General features: G+C 42.4%; 1 protein-coding gene and 1 long non-coding RNA gene across 3 annotated transcripts in view; one reads left to right on the top strand and one right to left on the bottom strand.

The window, feature by feature from the left end:
* Mrtf (Myocardin-related transcription factor) overlaps nucleotides 1-24,834 on the top strand; it is a 50,807-nt gene that overhangs the window by 20,514 nt on the left and 5,459 nt on the right. Inside the window, exons 1-4 of one of the 2 annotated variants that reach the window (XM_015187002.2) lie at nucleotides 14,093-14,162; nucleotides 17,104-17,934; nucleotides 18,022-18,162; nucleotides 23,899-23,964. In XM_015187002.2, the coding sequence (XP_015042488.2) occupies nucleotides 14,108-14,162; nucleotides 17,104-17,934; nucleotides 18,022-18,162; nucleotides 23,899-23,964 (1,093 nt within the window). In that variant the 5' untranslated portion in view covers nucleotides 14,093-14,107. Of the gene's footprint in view, nucleotides 1-14,092; nucleotides 14,163-17,103; nucleotides 17,935-18,021; nucleotides 18,163-23,898; nucleotides 23,965-24,834 lie in introns of those variants that run through there. The other variant, XM_015187000.2, reaches the window with a different exon arrangement.
* Nucleotides 10,698-11,249, bottom strand: LOC117184883 (uncharacterized). The gene is made up of 2 exons (XR_004470344.1): nucleotides 11,153-11,249; nucleotides 10,698-11,021 (listed from the first exon to the last, which is right to left on the bottom strand). It is a non-coding gene; the product is annotated as an uncharacterized lncRNA (long non-coding RNA).

Consider the following 24,834-nt stretch of genomic DNA (forward strand, 5'->3'; position numbering starts at 1 on the left):
ATGCTGATCAAGAATATATATACTTTATGGGGTCGGAAACGATTCCTTCTGGACGTTAAACACATCCATTTTCACCACAAATCTAAAGGTAAACCCTGTAGCCGCATATAGCCCCCCATCTACAAGGCTGCTCTAAGCTTTTACATTCTGTGTTACAATCAACATTGTTGCACCATTTCGTTGAAAATGATGTGGCGGCGTTGCGCATGGGAGAAAGCTAAACTTTTTACATCAAAGAACTTAAATTATGAAAATATTTACTCGCTCAAAAACCAACACCAAAAAGGGCAGGGAAATGTGAAAATTTTATTCGAAGAGTTTAAAAACAAAAAAATTTTTTTTTGTGAAAACCTAAAATTGAAAAGTTTTCAATTAGTTTCACTTGAAATTGCACTTAATTTTAATTCTTTACAGGGTATAGACATAGTTTATTGAAAGCCGTAGAGAATGCTCGCCATATAATGCAACAAAACTTTGTGCTTATTTTTACAGACAAATTCTTTCTTTGGTGCATTCAAAAATCTCATTTAATTAATTGAATTCAATACGACAACCGTCATGGAAAAAGCATGCGGGAAAGGCTGTCTCGGAACGCCTCCGCTCTCCCTCCCTTTCTCATTTTACCTAATTACTTTCTCTTCCCAAATGCCCCTCTGTGCGCGGAAATAACCATAGAAATACCCAAAAATAATTCATTATTTATTTTGTCGGAATATGACACAATTTTTCCTGCTTGTGTGGAGGAAGAGAGGCAGCGGCCAAAGGTGACAGAGTGACTGACAAATGCCCAGAGATTCGCATAGCCCCCCTGACAGATATCCAAAACGATGATGGCTTGACAGCTGGTGCTGCTGCAGTCACAATTTTCAAGATACAAGAAATCCGTAAACGCAGAATCATGAAGAATGATCATATCTTTGAGATGCGCAGATTTTGTGATCGTATTATTATTATGGCCAGAATGATCAATACAAGAGTTGTCGTTTGGCTGGTTGAACACCTAGACTCGTAGAACACTATCAGTTCTTGAGCATTGAGCTTTCATGTCGATACATTTTTGAGTCACGTAGAAAAGGAGTACAGGGTATATCTTTGTTGCTCATTTGATTGGCCATTTTCTTTTAGGGGTTAAGCTCTGATTAGCGATGGCTGTGATTCATTGGGAGGATGAGGATGAGGTTGTCCATTGGCCTGGCTCTCGCTGGCGTCATTGCAGAGCGTTTTACCTGCTGGCACAATTAAGTATTCGGCACGTAAATGAATCATTCAAATGGCTTTTCATTTACTCACTCTCTCTCTTTCATGGTTTTGGCTGAGTTTTTCGTAGCGGTGGCGATGGTTTTTGGTCCATATGCCCCGTCAGCTCGTGTTGTGTGCAATTAATAAATTTAATTAAGAAATAATGGAACAAAACCCAACCCACCCCTTGCCTTCTTGTGTGTCGCTCTTTCAAGTGTGAAAATTATGATTATTTTCCATACATAATTTTCTTTATGAAAAATGCAAGATACAAGAGAAAAATGTCACTTTTTTCCCCACCAACTACGAGTATTTTGTCTTAAATTATAAATCAAATAAGCTTTTAATTAATTTTTATACAAATATATGTATATAGCATGAGGAGCCATAGAAATTGACTTCCAGAACTAAGATTACATCGATATTCCAAGGCTCTCATTCACATTTCGATATTTGGTATTCCACGTTTCGCCGCTGTTTTCTGGCGCTATATAAATTGGTGTAAAAAATCCCCCTGCGACGGGCCGAATGCCGAACATAATTCAGCAGAAATGACCCAAAGCGCACGACAACGGCTGCCAAGAAATGTTTGCCTGCCTGCCCGCACGGAAACTGCAGTTTTTTTTGCTGTTCTGTTGCATTGGTCACGACTGCTGTGTGTATGCGGGTGACGTGCGGTTGCGGCTGCCATGGGGCATACGGTAGGGTAAGGAGGGAGGCACGCGGCAGTGGCAGTGGCAGTGGCAGATGGCGGTCGGGCACAGCCCACGGCATAGCAGCAGCTTGTGTACAGGGTATACGGCTGGGTGTGGCTGCCATTGAATTGAACCCAAACAAATGGTCGACAATTTGCCAGAGGTTCTGCTGCTGCTGTTGCTGTTGCAGCTGCCTCCTGTAAAACATTTAAGTAATGCAACCCCACAGGATCAATAGAATAGATTGCAACAATTGTGGTAAAGGTGGAAGCCTCAAGGCAAAACAAAATTGAACATAAAAGAAGGCGTTGCTGAACGAATACAAAAGCTTTAGAGGATGTTCCTCTTTTGGTGAATTTTTGGATGTCACAACAATTTTTGTATTTTTAGATCCGATTTCTATAGTGTTTTTCTGTTAGGTTCAAGTTAAAGAATATAACTGTTGCATGTTCCGTAGAGGCTCAAAGAGGTTTTATTTGCTGCTGCTGGAAAAATTTTGAAATGTGTCTAAAATATGTGACCCCAACATTCGCTAGATAACCATTTGCAATGAAAAATTCTCTGTGCAGTGCAAATATTGGATTACAGCCGCAATTTTGGCCTTGACAATCGCGCGGCTTATTAACGCAAGACGCGATTTCCTGCCAATTGTTTAGCACACCGGAAACGACATGAGGGGGGTGGGAGAGAGAGAGCGGCTGGGCTGCTAACCAGAGGCGTGGGTAGTCGCACTGTCAAATGGCCGTACATCATCCTGCCCCCAGAGATCTATGCCAAGTGCCACCCCATCATGCCTGCACCCACCTCTAATATGGCAAATGATTTTTATACCCGATTCTCAAGCTTACCCAGCAGAAAGCGTTTCCGCCTATAAGCCTATAAGAGCTAGAGCAACGACATTAAATCCGGACTTCTGTGATATGTCACTGTTAAAAGTAGATTTCAAAACATCGCCCCACCCCCTTCCGCCCCCACAAAGAACGAAAATGTGTGCCATCCACAATATTGAAGATACGAGAAAACTAAAAGAATCTTGATCAGATCGGCACATTTTTATAGCCAAAAGGAACAAATCAATTTGCAATGACTACGCAGCGCCCGACGACATGTTCAGACACATTTTCTGTCTATCTCGCACGCACTCTTTGTCGTGTCGTTTATTATTTGCGGCGCCTGGCGGAGGAGAGTCATACTGACTGAGTATCGGATATAAATGTAGAGTTGCGGTCGCAGCAGCAACTCACAACGTTCCCCCTCGTTTTATTTTGTTTTATTTTTTTTTCTGTTTTTATGGCTATAATTTTTCGTCGTCGTCTCTTGAGTCATCGTCGAATTATTGCGAAACTATGGGAATGCAATATTTTGGTCGAAAAGGCCTTATTGTTGTTGCATTTATTTTCTCTATACATGTTGTTGCATGTGTGTGTGTGTGTGCGTGTGTGTGAAAGAGAGATTGCGTATGTGTGTGTTTTTTTTTCATGGTGGGTGAGAATCTCTTAGAGACGTGACCAGCCCGTACCAGTTAACGAACTGGACTACTCCTCCGGGGCTTCCCGGCTCACTTCCCCGCGGGATCACCGCTAAGTATTACTTCGCGGGGATGGGTTGCCTACTTCGGCACTCTCTGCTAAGCTTCGCTCCCTTTCGCATCTTCTCAGATCATTATGGATCATCCACAGATCATCCAGTTTTTCTCTGACTCGGTCATATATGACAGCTCCTCTGATGGTAGAACAAATTGTGTTCTTGAGCTGTACCTTGTGCAGTAATACATCACATGCTCCGCATGCTCGCTGGCATTTGGACACTCAGGACACTGTAGGGTGTCGTAATGCCTAAATCTATGCAGGTACTTTCTGTAGCCTTCGTGCCACGTCAGGAATTGGGTGAGGTGATAATTCACTTCCCCGCTGCTCCGCCCCATCCACGACTCGATGTTGGGGATCATCCGGTGGGTCCACCTCCCATTGCGGACCGTGTCCCATCTCTCTTGCCAGGTTACTTTCGATCGCGTTCTTTCTTCTTGGGTGCCGGCAGGCGTTGCGCCCATCTACCTAGCCAGTATATCCACCGGGATCATCCCTGCTAGGACCAGCGCTGCGTCATCGGAGACCGTTTGCAATCCGGATTTGACTCGCAGTGCGCTGTCATGAACTCCATGGTTTTTCTGCTGGATATCAGAACAGCCTCCGTTTTGTGGATTGCCAGATCAAGTCCAGCATTTTTGAGCCACTCACCTGCTATCCGGATTGAGTTGTTCGCGGCCGCCTCTAACTAACGCTAGGTCGTCTGCGAATCCTACTAGCCTACATCCTGGTGGGAGGCTAAGCCGGAGGACATCGTCATACATCATGTTCCGCAAGAGCGGGCCAAGGACCGACCCCTGTGAGACACCTGCTGTGACTGGGTACCGTCTGAGAGGTAGCTAGAGATTACCCTCACAAGGTAATTTGGTAGTCCAGCGTTCTCCTGGCAGCTTATGATCCTTGCCCAGCGTGCCGTGTTAAACGCGTTCCACAGGTCGAGGATTACTACTGTACAGTATTCCTTTTCTCCCCATCTCCATCTTTTACCTTCCATCGCCTTCCTCGCTATTTTCGTGACCAGCGAGTTGGGCGGGACTTTCAAAAGCCATACTGCGCATCAGAGAGTGCTCCCCTTTCCTCAATGGCGTCCAAATGACGATTGTAGATGATCCTCTCGAGAATTTTTCAGCGGTGTCCGGTAGGCAGATCGGCGTATATCCCGACGGATCTTCTGCTGGCTTGTGTGTGTGTGTGTGTGTCTCTCTCTGGCAGAATGCGCCGCCGAGTGGCCAATAATGTTTGCAATTATTTATTGCCCAACCCCTTCAGAGTTCGTACGGTTTTGTGGGGTGGGGGGATGTTTATTGCTACCTCCTCAGACCACGAGAGTGCACCCATGCCCCCCTACCATTCTCGATGTGCAGAACGTGCGAAAAACTTGTATGTTCTCAACAGATTTGTGCAACTTTGAACTTTTCGATTTAAAGGGAAGGGGAGCGGAGGGGAGGGGAGTGGGTATTGAGTCAGCGGCGGTACACATGACGACATAATTCCAACATACACACAGGCAGCGGCGGCAATTCAGCAATATTTGCTAGCAATTAATAAATTTAGTGAGTTTTATGCCACACACCCTGCATCTGCCACTGCCACTGCCTTTACACACACCCCCCTACCGCTGTTTTGCAATGTTTATGAATGAAAATATCGCATGAATTTTCATCTCAATTTGGTGTCTAATAAATTGCAATCACACTCAAGCGCATGCTAATTAATTTGTAGATCATAAAATTATGATTAGAGCGCAATATGCGGCTGCTGCCTCTGCTGTTGCCCATAGATATTTTTTCTTCGTTCTGTGGCAGCCTTGGAAGGTGCGTTGACCAATGCGGAGTATGCGCAATTAGTCGACATATCCACAAACACAGATGCGGATACAAAGATACAATGATATACAGCTACACACGCGACAGTGTGCTGCATACAAGATTTTCTTCTGACTAATTTCTGACTATTTTTCTTATTTTTTGTGCCTTATTTTTTGCAGGTAAGTTCTGATTGATTGATTGCAAGGAAGAGTGTGTTGTATTCGTTGTAAATGCAGAAGAAGCAAGCGGTTTCCACACAAAAAAGAGTATGTATGATGAAAAAAATAATAGAAACAGCGAATTTCTTCTGTTTTTTTGTTTTAACAAAACAGTAAAATTAAAAAGTCCTAAAGGGCCCAAAAAAAGGTTTATGTTTTTATGCTTTGACATTTTGTCCTTTTCTAGCTTACAAATACTCACTTTGAGTATCGGGTATAAAAATGTAATGAAAATTAATTACAATCGAAACACTACAACAGGCAAAATGCTTGAGTACCAGATTCTCTGTAATTCAAAGCAATTTCCTATGACGGTTATGATAACAGGATATTCCTCTAGAGGTTCTAGTGGTTTCTTTTAGCTGATTATAACGTTCTGAAGCTGCAGCATATTTAGAAGGCAATCAACGGATACCCAGAGATAAATCTTTAACTAATTAAAAAAAAAGATACAAACAAAACAGGAAAAGAAAAAAAACAAAAAAAAATATGTGTGGGGGTAAAATTTTTTTTTTGTGTTTCTGAGTGGGAGTGTTTGGCTCTGGAATTTCGCCAACAAATCTCCCAATCGATTCTCACCTCATTGTCGGGGTAGTCCGGACCTGGACCTGGGCACGGGATTGTTTTCAATATCACAACAAACTTGACCGCAGACTTTGCCTAATTGCTGTTGCCTTTTGAGGGTGGGGAAAAAATGTTGACGTGAAAATTGCAAACGAATGTTGGCTAGGCGCAACAGTTTTTCCACCTCTTCTCCCCCCTCTCTCTCACTCTGGCTCTTGGTGTTTTGGTGCGTCTGGAATGAATAGAGGCGTCATTAGGTGGCACGCAAAATATGTGTGTGTATGTGGCGCCTTTGTTTGTTTGCTTTATAAACGCGCGCTGTAACATCAGCGATTGAAAGAAAAGAGAAGCGTGTGAGAGTAAGAGAAAGAGAGACAGTCCCACAGTCGATCCACGAAAAGTCTCCATTTTGCCCTGGCTGGCCTCTGTTATTCGCTGTTCGCATTAATTATTTATCTGCCTCTGTCTCTCTCTCTCTGTCTCTTTCTCTTTATGTATGTATATGTATGTGTTTCTCTTTGGTTATTCGCAATGTTTCATGCATAATTAAGAATTTTTGCAATTAAATGTGTAAGCGTGTGTCTCCTCCTCGTGTCTGGTAGGTACCTTCCTTCACCTTCACCTCAACCTCCATTCTCCGAAACCCTACCACCATCCATCCTCCTCCGTCCTCCCTCCCAAAAACCCTTTCAACTAACGAAACTTTTGCTTGAGCTTAAGGCTGCAGCCTGAAGAATATTCAAGTAATATTTTAGTAATAACTTAGGGGATCTCCGAATGAAAGGGGAATATTGAGAAGGGGCTTAAATTAAGGCTTCGTTTTGTGTGGCTTCTTTAAGGTATCTCCCATTAGCAGCGATAGGACTCTAACATTAAAGATGAAAGCCTATTCTTTGGGTACTGCTTCCCAGAAAGAACTCACCCCAAAGGTAAAATATGCTTTTCAATGTTAATTAAAGCAGGAGATTTTTCTTATTAAGGTATTTATATACTTAAGTAGCTTTCAACCATTTAGGGGCGGTTTCTCGACATCGGATAAAGGTGCCGACTGGCTTACGACCAGACAAACTTGTCCAAAAACCATTCGGCTTTCTTGGCCGAGGGCCGGTAGTTTGTCGGTAGTTTGCTGTTAAGCGCAAACACACAGAATTTCTTGGATTATTGAACGAGCTGTTTATGCTTCGTCTAACGCAAAGCAATAGTCTATCCTTCTTCATATTTTTGTAGAGCCGAACAATTCTTAGCCTGCGGACCGGACCGGTGGCTGGCATGAGCCCTTGAGAAAATCAATTTTCCGACACTTTTTCTGTCCGAGATATGTATGTTAATCCGAAGTCGAGAAACCAGTCCTCAAAATTAATTTAATGCTAGACGATCTTAAACGAAAACCCACCAAAAACTTCCAAAGGTCTACTAATTATACGAGTCTATCTAAAAGTATAAGTATTTTCTTCTTAAGAGCTCTTCTTATTTAAGGTTTAAGCAACAGATTCCTAGAGTAGTTCCCTAGAATAGTTCCATTAATTTCCTTCCTAAAATACACTTAACCCAGAAAAATGTCTTAATGAAATGCGAAAGAATCTTCTTATATTATTTTGTAGTCTCTTTCATTATCTATGTACTTCTCGAAACAGGAAATGGCGCAACGGCGAAAACAATCCAATTATTTTTGATTTCTTTTTACCACAACTTCCCCTCAAAATATCATCTGATTCGGCATGATACAAGTAATGCTAGATTTTCACAGATTTTCTGATTTTATCTAGATTTTTCCCCGTCGTCGCTTTTACTTTACCTGGCGTGGCGTGGCAAGGCAGGCATTTTCTGCGTGTGATAAAAACACATAAACAAAATATTTAGCCCTGAATTGTTTGCCAAAAAATGTTCAGTTTCATTTGCTTTTATTCATTGTTTTGTTCTTTTTGTTGCTGGCTATGCCTTGTTTTTTTTTTGCAGTTTCTTTTGGTTTTTAAGGGTATATTTATTTCGTAAAGTTACAAGAAAGCCGTAAATGTAGAATCTTTATGATCTACATCTTGTCTACAAGTTGCAGAATCTAATTGGAATCGGCTCAATATTACTGACACAATGCATACAAAAAATTTCGCTTGGCTGTTTGAACACCTGTCCTCTCAGTGCCAGAGCAACGAGCTTTGAGTGTCATTACTTGTCGATAGAGTTCCGTTAAGGGGTATCTTAGTGTTGCAAACGCTTGTGGCGGGATTCCAATCTTTTGTTTTGCCGGCAACAATGGATTGTATAGGGATTCTAGAGGAAGGTGCCTCTGCGGCTCCACTACCAACAACAGCAAGTTAAATGTATAAAAACTAATCACAACAGCACCTCCTACTGCCTACCCTCCTTCCCCTCTGTAAATCCCCCACCTCCCCCTCACCCTGTTTGCTCTTCGTTCCTGTCTCTTCTGCTCCCTATTATTTCTATAGTATTTTTCACACAATAAACGTGTAGTCGCCGCTAGAAAAGCAACAGCAACAAAATTTCGGGTGTGTAGAAAAACTTGCGAAATATTTTCCACTTGGCACGCAGCATGGCCGTATTCGTATTTGTAGACTTTTGTATGTGAGTGTTTGAGTGTGGGACTCTGTGTGAGTGTAACTGTATTTGAAATTTTGAGGTTTAATCCCAAAAGCGGGTGGGGAAATGCACAACAGATTTTCCCGAATTCAAGTGTTTATTAGCGGAAAATATCTAGAGAATCTATTGGTTAAATTGGTGCTTGAAAATAAAATATATATTATCCTATAATCAACTCGAGCTGCTGGCAACCACAGTTTGTTGCCAACCAAAAAAAAAAAAAAAAAAAAAAAAACCAGGGAGCCAGAAAACGTTCTTGATTCTGGGATTATAAATAGTTTGCCAAAAATCTGCTGCCTGCTGTTGCACAGTGCTGTGGTGCGGGTGGCAGCAATGTCTCTTCTTGCTATCATTGAAAATTCAATTTCAATTATTGTGTGTGTATGTGACTTGTCGTTGATACTCGTAGACGATGATGATTCTTCTTCTCCTTCTGGCACTTAAATGTCACATTTTTCAGTTTTTCCCCCTCACTATGTGTGTGTGTGTGTGTGTGTTGTGTGGCTCATTTTCTTGGCTCATATTTTCACAAATTAAATTTTTATTGAGCGTATCGTTTGGGCATAATTAATTTTAATTGAGGACACAGATACACACACAGAGAGAGAGAGAGAGATAGAGAGATAGAGAGATAGAGAGATAGAGGGATAGAGAGATAGAGAGATAGAGAGAGAGAGAGAGATATACCCTTAGAGAGCGGTTAGCAGCAACATGGTCATCTTGGTTCAACATACATATCTATATTTATAGGAAAGAAAGGTTTCTCGTTTCAGGAACTGTAGATAGAACACTGCTACCACCAGATACTCTGAGATGTGCAGACATATGTTGCATGACGAAAGTTCACTTTTCACACCTCGAACCCACCAGAGGAGTATCCAACTGTCTGTCTGTCCTCCGTACATATTAACTTCTAATTCAATCATTGCATTCTCTTGGCCTAAAACCGGCCACCCTTTCAGTGTGTAAGTGTGTGTCCTCTCAAGTGTTACCATGAGGTAAGTGCAGGCTCTATAAAAGGCCAAAATTCAACGTCACAGAGGGAGAGGGAGGGAGAGGAGCGAGTTTTGTATGCAAAACATGTCCGTCAGCAGCAGCCAGAAGAGCCCCTGCCAGGAGGGCTCCAGGAGGGGTGTGTGGGGATCAGGTACAAAGTAGCAGCCACCACTGGCAGGCCGTCATTGGACTGTTGGGCTGTTCGACTGTTGACGTTTGCTGCAACTCATTTGCATGCAACAGTTGAACAAAAACTGCTTTTAATTCAATTTCAGTGGAGAACTCGACTCTGAAAAAGCAGACTGCAATTCTAAAGGCCGGGACGGGCACGGGCACAGGCTTATTAGCAGCCATTGTTCAAAGAAAAAGAAGAGGCTGAAGCAGCAACATGAAGGGGCGGGGCGGGGCGGGGCGGGGTGTTGCAAACAATCAACGCCAATGAAGCGTAAATATGTCAACAGTACAGAACGGTTTTGTTTGAAAGAGAAACGTCATGTAATGCCAGTTAAGTCGCTTCCCACTCATTCATTTGGTCAGTTGGTCAGTCAATCAGTCCCTGAGTCATTCACTCAACCACTCACTAAATCAATCAATCGGTCAGGTGAACAACGACGTCACGTCTGTTCGAACATGGAGCGCGCTCCCAGAAACCATCGCTCAACCAGGTTTCATTCAGTATACCGGCGTCCGCTACCCATGCCAGACGGGCGATATCTGTTCTCTCTCTCTCACTCTGTCTACACCCCTACCCCACCCCCGCTCGCTGTCTCCCTCTCTCTGTCTCACTCTCTCTCTCTCTCGCACTCTCTTTGTAGACTGATAATGATTCAGTTAAGCGATTACGTTGAGGCATAAACAGTGATAACCGCCGCATTAAAAAGTGCCAGTCTTTTATTTAATCCCCACAAAAAGCAAACGAAAATATACGAGAAAAAAATGATAAGAAAATACCCACTTGAGCGTTGAAATCAATTGAAAAAAAGTGATACAAAAATATAAAAAAAGTGTGGAAACATATATTGTTTAAAGTGGCGAAAAAGTGCAAAGGCAGGAAAAGGTGATTTACAAAAAGTTAAATAGAAAAGCAACGAAAATGTCATGAAATTTCTTGAGGTAGGGTACATTGAAATCTGTGGAAATATCAATTGTGAGTTATAGAAAAAAATACTTAATTTCTGTGTAATTTTAAAGCAAAAACAAAAGTTAAAGCTTCTGAAAAGTTTTAAGTAAGAGCTAAAGCTGATTGTTAACGGAAAAGTCAACAGTCCTCGGAATATTTAAAGGTTGAGAGGTGTATGAATAGTTACAATTGAAGAACAGCTGAAATGTTAAAAAAAATAATCAATAGAATTCATGGAATATGATTTTCTCTTTTGTTATTTTGTTGTTATTAAAAAAAAAAAACAACAACAATTGAATAAATCATATGTTGTAGTACTCGTAATACTTACATAAATCGCCACCTCCCCCATGCCACATGACTCATGCCATTTGCCATTGATAAACCCAGACAGAGCCCAAAAAAAAAAAAAAAAAAAAAAAAAAAAAAACACTTGGCAGATCAGACCAAAACAATATTTTCCATTTTCAATGCCAATTGGAGCGCCGCCTGCCTGCCTCCCTCCTCCACACCCAAGCAACAAATACAACACGCTCCTGAAAGTCTGTTGTTTTTTTTTTGTTTTTGTGTCTGTTTTGTTGCATTGTGCCAGAGCTACCTGACACTTGTCAAACGCGGCGATAACATGCGAAATTTCTGGCAAACAACGAGCCAATACGGATTCCAAAAAGGCAATACAAGTTTATGCATATTAAAAACTATAAAATAAAACGCCTCGCCATAGATTATTTTATTATATATACATAGATGCATATATACATACACATATACACACATATATATCGTATATTTTGATGACTGTTGTGGCTGTTGTCTGCTGCCTGCTCTGTGGTACGAGTGGAAAAACACGTTTCCAGCATTATGACCAAAATGAAATGAAATGAAACGCGGCTAGAGCACAGCACACAACACAGCGCTGTGGCAATCGCCAAACGATTTTTTGGCTCTGGCGAAATGTAATCTGTATTTGAATATACCCTTTGAACGGGTGTCTAGGTAGAAAAAGGAAGCTTTTGTTGGTCAAAAAAACTAGTCTACAACTGTGGACTGAATCTTTTTTGTCCTATCTGTAACTCTGCTTCCATCTTCTATCTGTGTTTCCCGCGTTATGCGGTAGCGCCCTTCGCATGGGTTAAGTCTTCTATTTTCTAAGATATTTGGCTGACAAAATAAACAAACCCTTGACATTTGTATGCACATATGTATGTATCTAAGTGTTGCGCATCATGCGGCAGTGCGCCTCGGTTGCCTGGAACCACTATTTTAATATATACCTCTTTATCTATCTGTCTATCTTTCTTTTATCTATATTTCTCCATGCCCCTATATGCAAGTGTATCTATATAAAAATAGGTATACTCAATCCTTTCTTTCTGGTTATTTGTATACCCGATTCTCAAAATTAGTATGGGGGTATATTAGATTTGTGGTGATTAGATTTGCGTAACGCCCAGAAGGAAGCGTTTTCGACCCCATAAAGGATATATATTAGTGATCAGCATCAATAGTCGAGTCGATTGAGCCATGTCTATCTGTCCGTCCGTCCGCCTGCCCGTCAATATGAGCGCCTAGTGCTCAGAGACTATCAGAGCTAGAGCAACGACATTTTGTATCCAAACTTCTATGATATGTCACTGGAATACACTCTGTATTTTAAAACTTCGCCCCGCCCAAAAGACGAAAATATGTGGCATGCACAATTTTTAAGATACGAGAAAAAGCGAAAACACAGAATCGCGGAATGCAAACCAGATCAATGATACGATTATAGCCAGAATGAAGAAAACCATTTCATTATCTCTCGCTCCGTCTCTTTTTAACAGACAAGTGTCATGGTCGGCTGTGCCTATCGCTAAAAATGAGCGCCTAGATCTCAGAACTATAAGAGCTGGAGCAACCACATTTGGTATACACATTCCTGTGAAATCGAACCTGCACAAGTGTATTTCAAAATTTCGCCCCACCTCTTTCGCCCCCGCAAAGGACGAAAGTCTGTGGCATCCACAGATCTCAGAGACTATTAAAGCTAGAGCAACCAAATCTGGTATCCATACTCCTGTTAGATCTCACTACTACAAGTTTATTTTAGAATTTCGCTCCACTTTTTGTGGCATCCACAATTTTCAAGACTCCAGAACAATAAACACGCACAATCATAGAGAATGACCAAAGCTACCAGATTGCCGAATCTGTATCAGATCGGATCAATTTTAAAACCAAACGGAACAAATTAGTTTGCAGTGGCTACGCAACGCCTGACGACACGTTCTGACTGATATTGTGTCTCTTTTGCACGAACCCTTTGTCGTTCAGTGTTACGACTGGTCTGCCGGAGGGTATAGATGTAGATCTGCGGTCGCAGCAGTGTTTTTCTATTCTGTTCGAAATAGTGTTCTGTTTCTGGATTTACTCGTGTACTCGTTTACTCTCGTATGTACTTGTGTGCTTGTGCACATCTAAATGGGTTTTCGGTTTTCGTCTATGACGTCTGCGTATTGTTTACAAATATACGTTTCAATTTGAAGTCTTATACACATTGTACCCTAGCGGATTATCCACGAGTACTATTCGTATTCGTATCTTATTGTATCATGGCGTACCGTACAACCATTCCTCCACCTCACAGACAGCGACACATGGCACTGAGGCTACGGCTATGAGTATTAGTTGTTGTTTTTTTGAATTTGTTCTTATGTGTTGTGTTTTCTCTCTCTTTTTTTTCTGGTATTCATTGCGCTTGCATAATCCTCCTTCGCACTTGTCGAAGCTGTCAGCAGCGATGTTGCTGCTGTTGCTGCTGCTGCTGCAGCTGTTATTGGCATTCAAATGAATATGTAAATGTGGCATATCTTGGATTGCTCTTTTTTTTCATTGGTCACAGAGAGAGAGAGAGAGGAGCTACGGGCAGTCATGGATATCAGTGGATAGTACGATTTGTTTTTGGAGTCGTGGCCAGAAGGTAAATTGGAAATAAAACTAAATGTTTATGAAGCCGCCAACAAATTGCCGGGCTGGGTTAAATGCGAGCACTCGTACGACAAGCATCGATTATGTTGAATTTGAACGTTCACAGCATCCTGTTTCCTGTGTCTTGGCCAAAAAGGAAGCTACACCCACCCACACACACAGAGAGAGTGGTGTGATGTGGCACACTACACCAACAAAAGGCCACGTCAATGTTGTAGCATACTTTAGGGCGCTTTGATTCGTGTATAGCTCCCAGCATATCTACCCGTACCCGCCATACCAGCCGTGTGCATAATTGATGTTTTCTCTGGAAGTAACGATGCCACACAGATACACACACACCGACACATATGGAGAAATACACACTTTTGGAGGTGAGCTGAACTCCGCTCCTGGCAGTGAATGATTAGTTTTGGTCTCTTGGAGCGCTTAGACCCTGGGACTGGCCTCTTCGGCCGTGAAATCAAACTAAGTGCTCACGCTACAAATCCTTTATGATATCCTCTATACAGAAAAGGAAGTACATAAATATTTTTAAGCCAAACTGTGAAATCAAATATGATTTTATGTAACATTAGGAAGCCTCAGGTAACTTTTACGAACACTATTTACTTTAGATTAGTAGAAATACAAGGGTATCTAAAGCTTCTATACCTTAAAACGCATCATTCTTTCTCGGTTTTACAACTGTTCCAATTGAATGAACCTTTACCTTGTGTGTATCTGCAGAAAAGGGGCAGGAGCTTCAAGCCTTCATGCCCTCAAGGTTATATGTAGTTTTGACGACGCCTCAAACCTTTTTCTTTTAACAGGAGAAAGTACACCTGTTTCTGTCACTCTCCCTAGCTTTTTCCCTCTCTCTCTCTCACTGTATCTGGGGGAATGTGTAGGTATATGTTCTTCTATTGATTATCATCAAATGTTCGATGTGTGTCCTTGTCTTTGTTTATAATTTCCATAACAGCCCGAACTGTGTAAGGCCCTTTTCTTCATAGAATATTCATTTAATACAATTAATTTAAATTGATAACCATATATTTGTATTTATGTACGTTGCTGTTAGTTCATGATTATTTGTACAAAACTGCAAAACATCTGTGAACTTTCTGCCTGAAAAATATGAATATTTCTTCTTATTTTGGTATACCCTTAGTTGTTTTTTTTTTTTTAACGGATCAGTAAGTTTTCACTCTCATTTCCCATTGTGTGTGAGTTTTTGCTATTTCATGCGAGAACTGACTAAATCTAATGACCAAGGCGTTATCCCCTATCGCGAGTCGCCTGCCCCTTGTGTTTGCAGCCCGTGAAAGTTGGAGACGTGTGTGTCTGTGTTGTGGCCAAGAGAAACCACTTGCATTCGCTGCTGCTGCTGCTGGCTGCCTGCCACAGAAATAGAATTGGCAATGGCTTTGGTGGTACGGTCTCAGGCCATGTGCCTGCGTGTGGACAACATGTCGCGCCACCATGCACACAGAGTGGGGCAACAAGCATTAAAGCTATGCTACAGCAAGAAAAGTGTTTGTGTGGGTGGGTGGCGTCGCGTCGCGTGGTGCATATTTGTTTGTTTTTGTTTGGCGCTCTGCTTTACTGACCAATAAATGCAACAGCAACAGCAACAGCAGCGCCGCACAGAGAACGGCATATTTATCTATTTATTTGCATTGCAATTTCAAATTTAGTTTAAATCAACAAACGACCGAGTAGAAAAACTGAAAGCATGAAAGTGTCACATCAGTCGCCCACGTCACAGAAGCAGCAGCAAAGTGTGGGGGAGACAGTGAGGAGCGGAGAAACAGCTGCTGGCCGTCCTCTATACGGTATTAATAGCCGCAACAACAATGTATGCAGAACCTTTTTAAGTTCCGAACAACAGAAATAACAATCGAAGTGGAAGGAAAAAGCAAAAAAGACCAATTGCCAAAAATAACAAAAAAAAAAAACAAAAACACATTTGACAAGTGCATGTCATTCCGTCCCGTCTCGTCCCGTCTGTCCTGTCCCGTCCTGTCCTGTCCTTTCCATCCATCACAAAATCTCTATAAAGGTTCTAAACCGTTTTTCTAGCCATACTATTTATACTCCCCCGAAAAAGTGGCTAAAATAAAGATTATTGCATAAGTTGAGGCGTGTCTGGGAATGTCCGCTTTGGGGCAATGATTGCATGATGCAATACGCCCAAAGCGGCGTGCCAAGATTTTTCGTCGCAATTCGCATTACTGTCGCCACCAGTTAAATCATTTCGCTCAGGCACAGGCGCGGCATTTAATTGCGAATCATTATACTTTTCGATATGCACCTCCCATCCACCGACCACCGATATTTCTTTGTGCTATTCTAAAGCCAAAAAAATTTCCATAAAAAGTCTGGGGAAACACTCGACTCGGCAACTGCGTAAACAGAAAAAAGAATATAAAATTAAGGGAGATACAAAGATAGATACAACGAAAGATACAAAAAGAGAGAACTACTGAAAAGATGTTGAAAAGAATTTAAAAAAAAATAATTTTCCTTGCCCCCCACCCAACAGGAGGGACGAATGGCGAATAGTGAATGGATTGTGATGCGGCCAAAGGTGTAGGTGGGCTGGCTGGTGGTACCACTAACTAGGTTAGTTGGCAGCGTTTAGTGTTTTGCATAAATAACTAGCACATAAGAGGAAGAAGCTCCCGCCCATGCGCAACCAAAGGCAGAGGGTGAAGCATTAGAATAAGTGTATATAAGTGTATATTTAATTAACATTAAGTTCAAACCAAGTAAAAATAACTAATGAAATGAGTTTCAATTGTAAATTGTTATTGCACTCTGGGCTGGCTCCAGCTCTGGCATTTTGTCTTACATATCTTTTGTTCCTCTCACGCAATTACACAATCTCGCAATTCCTTTACTGCCTCTCAGCAATTCCATACTTATTTAGCTCTCTCAGCAAAGACAACAAAAACAACAACAACATGTTCGATCATGTTATTTCCTTGGCGAACTGCGCTACAAACTTGCTCTCGCAGCAACAACAGCAACAATGCGCTGCACTCAACTGAGGCGGTGACTCTCTCTCTGAGGCCTCGCTCTCGCAAATGCAAGACATTGCATTAAGCTAAAGAGTAACCAACGGAACTTTACTTTGCTGCCTACCCAGGCCCTTCCTCTAAAAAAAAAACGTTGTCTGTGATATTCTATTCTCTTTGGTATACATTTTGAATGATCGACTAGAAAAACAACTGTTGTTAAAACTTAAAAAAACTTTAAATGGATTTAAATTTTATGACTTTTAATCCCCCGCGTACTAATCGAAATCGATTTTCTTTGATCTATTTCCAGAGTCTACGCACAGCGTGGACGGAGGACCTGCATCGTGGCGTTTAACGCTCGATCAGGATTTATTTGACACGCTCAAGGGTAATTTTCCCAGTTGGTTTCAGAGCAGCACTGGTTCTTCAGCAGCAGCAGCCAGCAAACAGCAGTTGCAGTTGCACCAGAAGCACCATCAGTACCAATTGGTGGCCACTCACAGTGTCATACCCATTACCATAGACACGAAGATCGGCAGCAACAACAACAATCATACACTCCAACAGCAGCAGCATCAACAGACAGCGATACTGAGCCACAATTCCAGCTCAAGCTCTGCATCGCCTGCTTCCTCCATTAGCTCCAATTGCTCAAAGAAATCCAACAGCAGCAGCCTGAGCAGCTGCAGCAGCAGCAGCAGCAGCAGTTACAGCTCCCACTCCAGTGGTGGTGGTGGCGGTGGTGGTGGTGTTGGTGCAGCGACGACAAGCCGTTTCCTCAACAAATCCACCTCCACGACGCCCGCCAAGGGACTGGCACGGACGCTCAAGGCCACCCAAAAGACGCACAACGGCAACAGCAACAGCTGCCAGAAGCTAGGCCAACTGGTGAAGTCCGCCTCGTTGCACAGCCTGAGCAGTGGTAGCAGCGGTTGCAGCAACGGTAGCGGTAGCGGCAGCAGTGGCAGTGGCAGCTCCTCGCTGCTTGCCAACATATCCACATCGCCACTGACCACCGTAGAGCTCATCTCGAGCGCTGCCTGCAACGGTCTGCTGGCCACCAGGCTCAGCGGCAAAGCCCTGCAGCACTCCTTTCAGGATTTCATATTGCTGCACGAGGCCTACGACGATATGTCAGAGGGTGAGTACCCGGCTTCTGGAAACTCCTTGGGTTATGCTTTTTATTAGACTTTTTTCCCGCTCTCTCTCTGTCTGTGTCTGTTTCCAGGTGAGCAGCGACTGCATGCTACATTTCTGGGCAGCAGCGATGATGGCAACAATTCGGACTGCTACGATGCCAGACAATCGCCACCAAAGGCCATCGTTGATTCCAGTCCCCTGCAGCCAGCCATGGACAAGAACAAAGAATGTGAGTTGACGCCCCCTAAATTCTCTGAAAGTTCGGAATGTTCTGAATGCTCTGAATGGAAAAGAAGCATTCTTTTTTGGGCCCTAGATCATAGTCCACGCCCACGCCAAAAGAACCATCTTGTGGCGGCTGTTTGGCATTTGTCATCTTGTTTTGGTTAGTCATAAATGCTGCTACATCCTCCACATCATCATCATCATCATCATCATCATCATCATCAATATCATCATCAGCAGCAGCAGCAGCAGCAGCAGCAGCAGCATCACCGTCTAGAGAGCGTTTTCCCGCATTTACAAGTTTTAATGAAGCTGTCACAGGCGCAACAGGCAGACACTTGGGGCACGGCACAGCAACGCAGCGGGAACCCATTCATAGACTGAAAAATGTTCTCTATTTTGTCAACAGTTTTTCCTCGGCCTGGCCTACATATTTTCGGTGGCATTTCTCGAGTGAAGAGAAATATTCTTATTAATTTTGAATGGCCAAAAAGATGACAGCCGTCGGGCCATTGGATCTGTCTGTCTCTCTGTGGGGATGAGGCTGAGGATTGGGGTTTGGGGATGCATACTCGCTAATAGCTCTGACAGCTCGTGTCGCCTGCACCACTTGCATGGCATTTTTATACCCGACACTCAAAATGAGTATAGGGGTATATTAGATTTGTGGTAAAAAGTATATTTCCGACCACATAAAGTATATATATTCTTGATCAGCATCAATAGCCCAGTCGATTAAGCCAGAGAATGACAAAATCTAATAGATTGCCGAATCTGGATCAGATCGGATCAATTTTATAACCAAAAGGAAACCGCCCGACGACACGTTCTGACTGATTTTGTGTCTCTCTTGCACGAACCCTTTGTCGAACGCGTCGTCTGGCGGAGGAGAGCCATACTGACTATGTATCGGGTATAAATATAGAGTTGCGGTCGCCGCAGCCACTCACAACGTTCCCCTTCGTTGTTTTTGTGTTTTTTTTGTTTGCTTTGTTTGCTTGTGGATCTAAACGGAAAGGCCAACGAAAAACGAAAGAAGTTCAATTACGCCGCCTGACCCTGACAAATAAGTACGAAATTCGTATTTATTTGGCAAATTTTCAGGCCGAAATGGGAGAATGGGGCAGGCAAAATGTTTCCGGCAGGCGCCCAAAAAGTTACCTAACAATAAACTGCATATTTAGACGCAACCACCAGCTAGAACCTGCCACTGCCTCTCAGTCCCGTTGGGTGTAAATATTTTGCCAAAGAATTTATTATAAACACATGGCCGACACACACATTCAATGATGGGGCGTCGACGGCAGTGGTGGTGTCGGTGTCGGTCGGTGCTGCTGCAAAATTTTTTGACAAATAAACACGGTACACGCGACCCCAGGAGTCACTAGAGGGGGTGGCGAGGGGGCGGGCTGCTGATTCAGGAGCCACATTTTCACTGCCTGTGTGTCGCACAGTGGTTGTGGCTAGAGCATATCCATTGTGCAGCCCAGAGGCTCTTTTTTGACTGTCACGATGCAATGGAAATGGCAAATGGCATTGTATCAAAGCAAGACATTTTCATGTGAATATTTGCTTGATTTTCTTTGAAATTTCTTTGGAAAACTATTTAGTTTCTTAAGAAACCCCTTAATTTTTTTTATAGCAATTTACTCTCCAATTTAGCCTACTGTCTCTGGATCCCTGGCTGCCATATCATTCATTTTCTCTAGCAGTGATACTGGGCAAAAGACGCCATCGTTCGATCACGTAATCGATGTTATAATACAATATATATAGAAATATATATCTCTGTGAGGCTCTCTACCAACTCGACCCATTCTCTCTTTATCTCATTTTCTCTCACATTCAAGAATTGTTTACCTGACCTTCGCCTTTCGGTCAGCACTGTGGTGGGTTGGGGGGGTGGGCACTGCTGCCTAACCGCAAAAATACGAACAAACAAAAAAAGAAAAAAGGAAATTGTTGTGTCGGTGGAAAAAGTCTACACAATTTGATTACGCCGTACGCATAAAAACTTTTATGTGTTTAATTTGGAATTTATGATATTGTTTTTACCAATCAGTCGGTCGGTCGGTCCGTCGGTCGAAGTATCTAAGATTTAGAAGCCAAAGCAGCAACAACTTTCGCGCATAATTAATTCCCCAAGGAGGACGACTGTGTCGTCATCGAGATATGGTTGTGTGCGTGTGTGAGTTACATGGCCAAAACATTTTCGCGAAGGGTATGAAACGATTCGGGTAACCTTAGATTTTGTGTTTTTATACCCGATACTCAAAATGAGTATTGGGGTATATTAGATTTGTGGTAAAAGTGGATGTGTCTAACGTCCAGAAGGAATCGTTTCCGACCCTATAAAGTATATATATTCTTGATCAGCATCAATAGCCGAGTCGATTGAGCCATGTCTGTCTGTCCGTCTGTCCGTCCCCTTCAGCGCCTAGTGCTCAAAGACTATAAGAGCTAGAGCAACGATGTTTTGGATCCAGACTTCTGTGATATGTCACTGCTACAAAAATATTTCAAAACTTTGCCCCGCCCACTTCCGCCCCCACAAAGGGCGAAAATCTGTGGCATCCACAATTTCGACGATACGAGAAAACCGCAATACGCAGAACCGTAGAAGATGACTATATCTTACAGAGTGCAAAATCTGAACCAGATCGTATAAATATTATAGCCAGAATCACGAAAACAATTTCACTCTTTCTCGCTCTGTCTTACTCTAACACACAGGTTTCATGGTCGGTTTTGCCAATTGCAAAATATGAGTTCAAGGATCTCAGAACCCATAAGAGCTAGAGCAACCGAATTTGGTATCCAAATTTTGTCAAAATTTCGCCACACCCGCTTCCGCCCCCGCAAAGGACGAAAATCTGGGGCATCCACAAATCTCAGAGACTATTAAGGCTAGAGTAACCTAATTTGGTATCCGGACTTCTGTTAGATCTCACTATAAAACGTATATCTCAGAATTTCGTCCCACCCCCTTCCGCCCCCACAAAGGACGAGAATCGGTTGCATCCACAATATTGCAGATTCGATACTAAAAACGCAGAATCATAGAGAATGACCATATCTATCAGATTGCTGAGTCTGGATCAGATCAGATAATTTTTATAGCCAACAGGAACAAATCAATTTGCAGTGGCTACGCAGCGCCCGACGTCACGCACAGACTGATTTTCTGTCTCTCTCGCACGCACTCTTTGTCGTTTCATTTAATATTAGCGCCGTCTGCCGGAAGAGAGCCATACTGACTAAGTATCGGGTATAACTGTAGAGTTGCGGTGTCCGCAGCAACTCACAACGTTCCCCCTCGTTTTTGCGTAATTTTTTGTGTGGCACACTTCAATCGTAAAATCGGGCGTCCCCCGTTCAGTCAACAGCTGCGCCCCCTGTCTGTGTCTTCCCTGCTTTTCCGTCTGTCTGAGACAATTATGCGCCTTGGCGGCTCGCTTAACTGTTGTTATACCCGATACTCAAAACAAGGGGGAACGTTGTGAGTTGCTGCTGCGACCGCAGCTCTACATTTATACCCGAAACATAGTCATAGCATGGCTACATTAAGCGATAACGAGTGCGTGCGAGAGAGACAGAAAATGTGTCTGAACATGTCGTCGGGCGCTGCACAGCCACTGTAAATTGAATTGAAATTTTTCAACATACTTGTGCAGGTTCGATATCACAGGAGTGTGGATACCAAATTTGGTTCCTCTAGCTCTTATAGTCTCTGAGATCTACGCGTTCCGACCATGAAACGTGTGTGTTAGAGAAAGACATCGAGAAAGAATGAAATTGTTTTCATCATTCTGGTTATAATAATACGATCTGGCTCAGATTCTGCAGTCTAGAAGATATAGTCATTCTCAACGATTCTGCGTTTTTATACCCGATACTCAAAATTAGTATAGGGGTATATTAGATTTGTGGTGAAAGGGGATGTGTGTAACGTCCAGAATGAAGCGTTTCCGACCCCATGAAGTACATATATGTATTCTTGATCAGCATCAATAGCCGAGTCGATAGAGCCATGTATGTCTGTCCGTCCCTATGGGCGCCTAGTGCTCAGAGACTATAAGAGCTAGAGCAACGACATTTTGTATCCAGACCTCTGTAGTATGTCACTGTTACAAGTATATTTCAAAACTTCGCCCCGCCGCCGTCCGCCCTTACACGAAAATTTTTCGCATCCACCATTTCGATATAAGAAAAATAAACACCGGATTGCCGAATCTGGCTGCGGCTACGCAGCGGCCGGCGACACGTTGTGACTGATTTTTTTGTCTTTCTCGCACGCCCTCTTTGTAGTGCAATGTTAGCGCCGGCTTCCGGAGGAGAGCCTTACTGACTATGTATCGGGTATAAATGTAGAATTGCGGTCGCAGCAGCGACTTCCTCACAACGTTCCTCCTCGTTTTTTGTATGATGATTTCCGACAAAGAGCCTAAATTACTTTAATAACGTCATCGTCACTTTGATGTCGGCTTTGTTGGGGCGTCAAATGTTTCGTTTGGCGTCTATTGCTTGAGACAGTAAAATTTGCCTGAAATGAATTTCCAACCCATTTACTTGGGATTCTGCTGAGAAAATTAGGCTCTTACGAGTGCGCGAAGAAACCGCAGATCAGGGTCCTGGTCTGGAAATGCAATTTGACCCTAAACCGCAGACGGAAAACCATAATGCAGGGCGCTACTATCGACCTACCACCTACCATATTCCATGTTCTTTATATTTGTTGTTGCTTCTTTGGGGTTTTGGGTTTTGTTTGTGTTTTCATTTCATTTTGCGACTTCTATCTTCAATTTCTGGCTACTCTGGACTTATCCCTGCGCCTAGATCTTTGATTTATCCTTAATTCGCATTATTTCGCTTTAATTATATGACTCGTTGGCCATTTTGTGAAACATTTTGATAGGTACAGCCTTGAATGCTAATTGAAGATAATTTTATTTCGGACAATAGGCTGTATGCGAAAGCCTGGACCAGAATTACATTAACGAAATGCAACAGCAGCCAGTTTGAAGCGGATTGTTCATCAGCCCGGGACCAATGTCCCATTAGCTGATTCATTTTTTTGATACTGTTTTCGTTCATAATATAAATTGGATCTTAAGTGAAATCCGTTCACGCAAAATCAATACGATTTTCTTTCGGTCTCGGCAGTGTCTCGTCTCATCGACTGAAGCGCCAAGTTAATTGACATCAATCTGTCATTTAGCCAGGCCGAAAAACAGCGAAAATCTAATCAGATTATTACGTATACGCCCCGGGGACCCAGACCTTGGGGTCTCTTTTTTCTTGCGGCCTGTTTCCCGCATAACACGCACAAACTTTCTACTCTATTTCTCTCTCTGAAAAGTTCTATGGCAAATATATATGTATATGTATTTATGTATATGTATGTGTACGGCCCTCTTCATACCATCATCGCCCGCACATAAAGATAATAAAAGTTTTCCTTTTTTCAGTCCGCGCCTTTGTTTTTTCTTGTCCCATTTGTAGCTGCCTTTTATGTGTTGTTGTTGGCTCGACATTTATTGCGTGCGCCTTGCGCATTATCGTTGTGAAAATTTTAGAATGGAGAAAAAAGCGGAAATGTTTTTTGTTCATCTGGCATTGTTCTGCGTTAATTTATGTTTGATTTATGCTTGTATGTGCGTGTGTGTGTCTTCAACTTGTTGAATGTTCCATATGTATGTACATACATGCTATAAATTGTGTCTTTGTATATTTTTTGCAGCGCTCAAAGTGAAGCTCATGGTGCGACGACCCCACTCGCAGTTGGTCGAACAGGGCATCATACCATGTAAGTACTACACGGGCTTTGGGGTGTAGAGGCAGGGAATCTCCCTATAGCTAGTCCACAGATCGATACAATCTCCATTAACCCCACTTATTTGGCTCAAAGCATCTGCTTTCGGCCAAAAAGGATATGCAAATATATTTCAGTTGAATGGCATTCAAATTTATGAACAGCCTCAAAATAAAACCAAAAGAAAAGAAAAAAGTAAAACAAAAAATTTCAACAGAATGAAGGAAAAATAAAAAGAGAGAACCCTGCATGACCCTGCTCTGCCCTGAAGAGGAATCCAGCAAAAATACTAAAATTTACAAACTAATTCAAAGCTCTCGAACGCCAAACAAAAGTGAAAGTAAATTTTAATTTGAATAATAGATTTCCCACAGAATAAAAAGAAAAATCCATGGCCTAACTTCTCAGCATTCAAATGGGGGACAGGAATAATTTAAACAGAGACCAACGAAAATTAGAGTTTTTTTTATTTAGTTAGTCAAAAAATGCATTAAAGATATCCTTATTATTGGGCCGATAAACAAAAAAGCTCTCTCTCTCTCTCTGTGTGTGTAACCATAGAAACCATTCTGCTACTTCACATATGTAGACCCTTATGTGTCCACTTTTCACTTACTTTTGCGGAAGTAAAACGACGGAAATCTTAGATGCACCCCTGTGTATTTAACATGTTTGACAAACTATGAGTAACAACATATATATTGAAAATTGCTAATGGTCAAAAAATAAATTTATTGCACATACATTTTGAATTAAATGTGGCGGGAAGCAGCTGTCCTTACTCAGATATTCTGTTACGTGCATGCTACGAGCACATTTGTGCTTTTGTGCAAAATAAACTGAGAATTTATTAGGATCCGACTC

The sequence above is a fragment of the Drosophila pseudoobscura genome, chromosome X (assembly GCF_009870125.1).
Source record: "Drosophila pseudoobscura strain MV-25-SWS-2005 chromosome X, UCI_Dpse_MV25, whole genome shotgun sequence".
Classification (NCBI taxonomy): Eukaryota; Metazoa; Arthropoda; class Insecta; order Diptera; family Drosophilidae; genus Drosophila; species Drosophila pseudoobscura.